General features: G+C 42.4%; 2 protein-coding genes across 2 annotated transcripts; both read left to right on the top strand.

Annotated features, from left to right (window-relative positions):
• Positions 1-317: 317 nt before the first annotated feature.
• LOC124272310 (sodium- and chloride-dependent creatine transporter 1-like) lies at positions 318-1829 on the top strand. Its single transcript, XM_046707484.1, has 3 exons — positions 318-607; positions 957-1089; positions 1632-1829. Exons 1-3 carry the CDS (start codon positions 318-320, stop codon positions 1827-1829), a joined length of 621 nt encoding a protein of 206 aa, XP_046563440.1.
• A 4090-nt stretch (positions 1830-5919) lies between these two features.
• On the top strand, positions 5920-7692 carry LOC124272311 (sodium- and chloride-dependent glycine transporter 1-like; the record flags this gene model as incomplete). The annotated part of the gene is made up of 4 exons (XM_046707485.1): positions 5920-6016; positions 6505-6605; positions 6877-7051; positions 7627-7692. Coding segments are annotated over exons 2-4 (331 nt in total), but the record flags the coding sequence as incomplete, so codon positions are not given.
• Positions 7693-7912: the final 220 nt, after the last annotated feature.

Below are 7912 nucleotides of genomic sequence, written 5' to 3' on the forward strand. Positions count from 1 at the left end.
GATCACTGGATTGTCTGGTCCAGACTCGAAATATTTACAGACCGCCGCCATACAGCTGGTATGTTGCTGAGTGCGGCGTAAACTCAACTCACTAACTCTACTCACTCGAGCAAGGACATTGCTGTCTGCATCTTGTTTATACATGGAGTCTCCCGAAATAAATTGCTGGAATATTGCTGGAAAGCGGCGAAAAAAATAAAACCACCTAAATGAAAGTCTCAAATGAATGATTGCACTGGTAGATCGTTTGTACTGCCTCCAAGGAGGCAAACAAACGTTTCTAGAAACATGTAGTCAGATTCTTGTGACCATTTGTCATGGAAACAGGAGTTGGTGTCGGTGCCCTGGTGATGTACGTCGCCTGCATCCCGTCCAACAGCATCCTCCTGGCCTGGCCCATCTACTACATGGTCAAGTCCTGCTCCAGCGTCCTGCCCTGGACAACTTGTGGCAACGACTGGAACACCAACCTGTGTGTGGAAGACGTGAGGAACGTCACCTACAGCAGCCACAACGGAACAAGTGCGGATGATAACATTACTGCTGGTGCCACACAACGCTGGGAAAATGTCACTCTAGGTCATACAGCGGCCGAGGAATTCTGGCAGTACGATAATTCCTTGGGGGCCATAGTTTGAATTAGTCGTTGGCCCGTTGTACTTGTTGTTATTCGGCAATTTTTTTAATACCTATTAAATCACAGTGACATGACAAAATACAAAATTGAACTTTGTGATTTCAATAAAGTTATAGTTGAGGTGTTCAGTAACAAGACCGTGTTGTTGCATCTGATCCCTGAAGGGAAACTCACAACCACTAATGCAAATGAGCTCAGCACACGCTTAAAATGCCCCTGACACACCTCGCTGAGGACCAAAGCATGTGTTAATCAACAAAACTCTCAAACGGTGATACCATGTACCGGTTCAGTCCAGCTGTTTCCATCCTTGTTTCAGGTACAATGTGCTGAGTATATCTCGAGGTTTGGAGGAGGTGGGCTCTGTCCAATGGCACATCGTGGCTTGTTTGTTCGCTTCATATGTCATCATATTTCTGTGCATGATTCGCGGGGTCAAGTCCGTGGGCAAGGTAAAACGTATCATATCAGTATTAATGAGTTAAATGGCCGAAGAGGGATATGTTCGATGTCTACTTGGCATTGCCAATCAACCAGTGTGTATTCTAATTGCAATCACATTTATCTTATATACAACGCACATTGTTCGCCTGTTAGTTGTCAGAACAATGTCTTTCTGAAATACGGAAGGGTCCTCTATGTTACAGCTCAGTCACAAAGCCTGTATGTTCGCGAGTCTAAACAAGAACACAAGTACATCAGGAAACAACATGGTCACAATTCCCGAACACCCGATCCAATATGGTTGAAAGTACTAAAAGTCAAGATGATAACAACTCCTTGTAGTTGGCATTGGCAATATGTAGCCATCTCACAGATGACATCCTTACCTTGTCAGCTTGCTGATAGGGTTAACTTCTTTGGTCATGTACACAAGGCGTGCGTAGTTCCAATCCCAGCACGGGACTCGGAAATTTTATGGCCGCTGAAATACATCAGTGTGCATCAGTGTATGTACTAACGTCAAGATGGTAACAACTGCTTGTTTTTCCAGGCAGTGTACGTGACGGCAATATTGCCGTACATACTCCTGATCATCATCTTCATCAGCACACTGATTCAACCGGGAGCAGGTTCCGGTCTGTTGTACTACGTCACGCCGGACTTCCGGAAACTACAGGATGTGAAGGTGTGTTCAGCAGAATGTACGGCGCAGACCGTTCTGGCAGGGTTCGGTGGTAGGGCTTTGTAGTAGAATCCCAGGGTTAGCGTTTTGTGGTGGAATCCCAGGGATAGAGTCACGTGGGAGAATCCCGGGGTAACTTCTAGAGGTAGAATTTCGTGGGTAGAGTCATTTAAGTCAAGTGGGTAGAATCCCAGGGGGCAAACTCTTGTGTGAGAATCACGGCTGTAGAGTCCCGTCAAGTGGTAGAATCCTAGGGGCAGAGTCTTGCGGGAGAATCCAATGGTAGAATTTATTCGTAGGATCCGGGTGTAAAGCTTTACAGCAGGGTTATGTAATAGAAATAATGGGGTAGGTAATAGTTTTTTCAGTGGTTATTATTCCCATGCATTTGGTCAAGGTATAAAGCATTATACAGACTTGACTTAAAGTAAAACATTTTCCATAAAAATATAAGTGCTTGTAAGGGATTTTGTTCAAGACAACAAGAGAGTAACTCAAAAATGTCTCTGTGATCATTTAATAATGAACAAGAATTCTTGGTCAAATATTATGAGTTCGGTGTAATTATTATGATGGTAATTATGACAAGGTGTGGCTTGAGGCGTTTCTACAAGTGATGTATTCTCTGGGACTAGGCTGGGGTTCCATTGGCACCGCTTCCAGCTATAACAAGTTCAACGAGCCGTGTCACAAGTAAGTAATGGTCGAAGAGACATGAGGTGCCAGCCTAATCTTTCCTGGGATACCTCTTCATTCGGTATGCAAACATAGACCCGTGCTCATCCGGATTAGATCTTCAGCAACCCATGGTTGCCGTAAGAGGCGACTACGGGATCGGGTGGTCAGCCCGGCTGGCTGACTTGCGTAGATCGATGCTCATGATAATCCACGTCTAATATTTCCTCTCATACCCAAACATTCGCTTCACGTTAACAAGAACAACAGTGGTGCACCATGTCCATTCCCAAACCCTAATGTTTGCTATATTTCTAAGACCATAGGAGTAAAAGTGTCGCCAAATTGAGAGACCATTTTGCGAGACCGACTATTTTGAAGGCACGAGTTTAGGAATTGCACGAAATTGCGTGTCCGCCTTCAGTGTCACCTGGGTGTGATGACACACAACATTTTCCCAACGATGTGGGAACGTTGTAGATTGGTAACGTCATGACACAACGTTAGTATTACGTCATTTTATAACGTTATGTCACCAGGTAATACCAACGTTGCAAATTTACGCTGAGGAAACGTTATGCTTTGGGCGCTTCTTATAACTGGGTGCCATGAGCGTTTTATGTAAAGCTTTCACTTTGAGATTCTTTCTTCAATATAAAGCTACAGCCTCAGAAAACACGACCAAAACAACATCCAAACCGTGAAATTGTCAGCTAGGTAGGCTGATCATAACGCATTCCTCGTCAGTGAAAGACGTCAACCCTCTGTGAAACTAATGAGTGTTCAGCCCAATTAACTAGAGACATATCCTTTAGTGAACAATTGTCGATGCTCTCAGATGCACCTTAGTTTATCTTATATCATGCTCAAGACAAAGAGGCTTGATATTCCTAAGATGCCCCACATTGTGGGATGTAAATATGACGTCATTCCAACCGTGGCGTCACGTCACATTTAACTAGAAATATATCCTTTAGTGAACAAGTGTCGATGCTCTCAGATGCACCTTAGTTTATCTTGTATCATACTGAAGACAAAGAGGCTTGATATTCCTAAGATGCCCCACATTGTGGGATGTACGTATGACGTCATTCCAACCGTGGCGTCACGTCACAGTATCATTAAGTCATGTAGGGATACTTTGCATGTGGATTTGTCATAATCCACTCTTAATTTCTCTTTGACGTTTATCATAAGATATGTTTATTCGGGGTCAAGGTGGCGAAGATAGAAGACAAATAATAATCCCCAGTGAAACTTGAACTAGCGTCCGCCAGAAGATTGCACACAAGATCAGTTGTATCTATTTCTGATAGGGACGCCATCATAGTGAGCACGATATCTGAAGGTACAAGCATCTTTGCCGGCCTGGTGACTTTTGGCATCCTTGGAGTGATGTCTGAGAAAACTGGCGTCCATATTACGGATGTAGTTTCCAGCGGTGAGTAAGGTGCTTAGTTTGCTTTGGGTATTTTTTATCTTACGCCCAGGTTTAAATCTAGTGAACACGAAAAGGCGACATCCTGATGTCCACGAAAAACACCAGCTGCAGCTGTTTCACTACAGCTTAAATGTCAAGCTGTGAACAGCTGTATGTATGAGCCCTTTAAATACCTATGGGCGGCCACTATGGTCGTACGTTCAGAAAACATAGACTAGGAACTTGGGAAATGGTCAAAATGGTGATGACATTGTAAAGTGTAATCGCGTTAGATCAATTTGTAACTTTCAAAGCAATGGTCTATTGTTTTAAATAAAACTTGACTTTGTTCTTGTACAACCGTACATGGTTGCATGATAATACAGAAAATGAAATTCCGTTATCAGTCTCTGACATCCCATACTTATATTATATACACAGACATATTATATATGATGAACGTTTATTACAACCATAAAGTCTTATGTACTCATTCAAGGATAAAAAGTACACAAGGATAATAACAGAAGAAAGTTTATACAATACTGTTATCCTATCGTGATGAAGGTCCAGGACTAGGTTTTGTAGCCTACCCAGAAGCTCTGGCGCAACTTCCGGTGCCTCAGTTGTGGTCCTTCCTGTTCTTCCTCATGCTTCTTGCTGTGGGCCTGGATTGTCAGGTGGGCGTCTCCATTTTGCCATATATGAGTACATTACGTGAGTATGCAACATTGATCATGAACGTTGTGAGGACAGACAAGCCGTAGTCTCAACAGGCAAGTTTTGAATGCAGACGTTTATATAAACGAAAACTAAATTTAAAAAAAATGATAAGAAATCACTGTTAAAAGGACACTCCTTTGTACTTCACCAGCATGTTTTAAGAATATCACTCCGTAATGATACTAGGTGTCCACACTCCTGACACGTCATAAATACATGCAAAGACAAGTCAAGTAGTTACGTACATTAACACTCACTAATAGGTACAAAAAGAAAATTGTTTCAAAATGAAAGTGTCCTCCATATGTGTGCCATACGAGAACATCACATATTAAGAAGAAAGCGTTAGACAAGGCTGTAATAGCCCTCGTAAAGGAAATACATGATTGGTAAGTTTAGTGACATTGGGTATAATTATTTGGCCGAACAAAGCGGACGCAGACACATTTCACACAGTGCAAGGGTGTCATTATATTTTGTCTTGGGGCCATTACCTCATCACAGGAAAGGCAGTGGGGTGGCCTAGTGGTTAAAGCGTTCGCTCATCACGCTGAAGGTCCGGGTTCGATTTCCCAAATGAGTACACTGTGAGATTGCTGGAATATTGCTAGAAGCGGCGTAAAACCATACTCACTCACTCAGTCATGACAGCTGATTGGAGGACTACTAATGTACATTTTTTGCTTTCAGTTCATGAACGTGGAGGTCATCACAACAGCCCTTGTAGACAAATACCCGAAAGCTCTGTCACGAAAGCGTTGGCTTGTAACCGCTGGTGTATGTGTGATATGCTTTCTTGCAGGAATCTTACTCTGCACGCAGGTAAGATTTACGTTTGGCCCTCGCCTTATGGCTTCGGACATGGTACCGGTGCGTTGAAGCTCCACGTGGAACAAATTCTATGACCTAGTTATGATGCCCTCAAAGGACTGGTTGGTTGGTTGGTTGGCCGGCTGGTTTAACGCCGCACACAGAAATATTCCAGCTGTATGGCGGCGGTCTGTAATTAATAGAGTCTCTGGACCAGACAATCCAGTGATCAACAGCATGAACATCGATCTACGCAATGGGGATACAATGACATATGTCACCCAATTCAGCGAGCCTGACCACCCGATTCCGTTAGTCGCCTCTCACGACAAATATGGGTTGCTGATGACCAATTCTAACCCGGATCTTCACGGGGCAGGATGCGTGGATATTCATGACCATCATCATCATCACCGTCGCCATCGCCGTTGCTAGTTGTTGTTGTTGTCGTTGTTGTTGTTGTCGTCGTCGTCGTCGTCGTTGATGTTGTTGTTATTGTTGTTAGGATTTTTATTGCGGTTTCAGGGCGGCCCATACACCCTTCAGCTCCTGGACTGGTATATAAGTGCTTTATCAGTCTTTCTGTTCTGCACACTGGAATGTGTTACCGTGGTCTATATCTATGGTGAGCTACATTTCAAATCATTACCACATGAATGCCTATTTCTCTGGGCGTTACTATCTCTGATGCAGTTAGCACAAAATATAAATAGTAAGTTAGTTTATCCTACGATATGTATTTCCGCTGACTAAGGAGATATACTGAGGGAAAGAAATAAGGGATCACATGAAAGGACAAGTGTTCCTTAGTTTTTCCAAGGTTTCTTCACAAGCTTTGTATCGCATAGCTTGTGAAGAACCTGGAACAAATAAGGGAGCACTTGTGCTTTCATGTGATCGCTTATTTTTTCCCTCAGTATATATTTTTTTTACATTTTCTTCTGTTCTATTTCTTGTGGTAAATATAGCAACGTTTTCGTGTTGAACAGCTGGACATGCCTTTAGGTCAGCACGATATCTATTTGTAATTTTATATGAAGCTGAACAAATCATACCTGGTTTGCTGTTAAACTTTGTGTATGTGCACTATACGATGTCATACATGTATTCCAGGAGTGAAGCAGATGAGCAAGGATGTTGAGATGATGATTGGAAAACCACTTCCGATCGTCGTAAAGATCTTTTGGGCTTTCGTCATACCAGCAGTGCTCCTTGTAAGTGATCGAAGGTTGTTAATAGAGATTGGAAATCAATTTCTTACCTTTTGCTTATAGCACGAACATCAGGGCTAATTGTGGTCAATTTGATCTATGTTTTAAACATTAAAAATGATAATTATTTTAGGTATAAAACTTATTTGCCCAATTGTCCTTCTTCAGCTGATTCCTTTCATGAGGATGTATGACAAAGTATGGATTTCCCTGAGGTGTTCAGAATGCAACAAACTTTATTCATGTTACATGAAGCTTCTGATGGATATTTCAGACTGCCTTCATCCTGACACTCCTTCAGTACCAACCGCCGACCTACGGCAAGTACACCTTCCCCGGCTACGCCAGCATCATCGGCTGGTTCATCGCCTCTGTGTCCATCATCCCATTGCCAGTTTATATGATTCTGGCTGTGAAGAAGCATATGGCGTCACATACGTTTCAGACAGGTTAGTGTTAAGTTCGTCTTGTGATAGCACTTTAGGACACCATTATTCCATTGCCAGTTTATATGAATCTGGCGGTGAAAACATATGGCCTCCCACACGTTCAGAGAGGTTAGTGTTAAGTTCGTCTTGTGAAAGCACTACTGGACGCCAACTTCTACTTAAGAAACTATTCAAATGTGAGAACAATTCAAAGGAAGTCTGCGCCGATTCGCATAAGATCGGTTAAGAATATGCAAATATTTGTTGTTGGTTTCTTTTGGTTTTTTGTTTATTTTTTTTCCCTTATCTGTTTTTTTTTTTTTTTCTGGGCTTTTAGGAAGTTGTGATTTGTGTTTTGCGCACATGGGCATCTCTGTCCATCAGTAATCTCCCAGTGATGTAGCATAATCGTACAGCAAGTGATTTCGTAAACAAACCAGTGATTGATGGCATAAGCAAAGTCGATTCGAATCGACTCTCCTTTCGAACATGTGAGATCCGATGAATGAATGAATTAAGACAGATGTTCAAGCCAGATTGAAATATTGAAGGCATTCCTTGACACAATAAGTATAACTTTTGTGTTAATGTTTCAGAGGTATCCAAATGGCTCTTCGCCCCGAGGATGTGTGGCGTCCTTCTGATCCCCCTGTACAGGGGAAGTACCGAGACAACCTTGTACATACACAGTATTCCTTGAAGGACCATATGACAAGTGTGTTTACAAAGTAACATGTCAGTGATCAAAGCTCGTAACATCTTGGCATCATAACATTCCAATACCTCCGTCATCTGCCACCAGTTATTAGAAAATCAATCTTCATTGTACTTTGTATGTTTACGGTATAATGTTACTTTCGCTAGACGGGAGTTGTTAGTCAT

Source organism: Haliotis rubra, unplaced genomic scaffold (assembly GCF_003918875.1).
Source record: "Haliotis rubra isolate DU_JTF1 unplaced genomic scaffold, ASM391887v1 Scf1683, whole genome shotgun sequence".
In the NCBI taxonomy this organism is placed as follows: Eukaryota; Metazoa; Mollusca; class Gastropoda; order Lepetellida; family Haliotidae; genus Haliotis; species Haliotis rubra.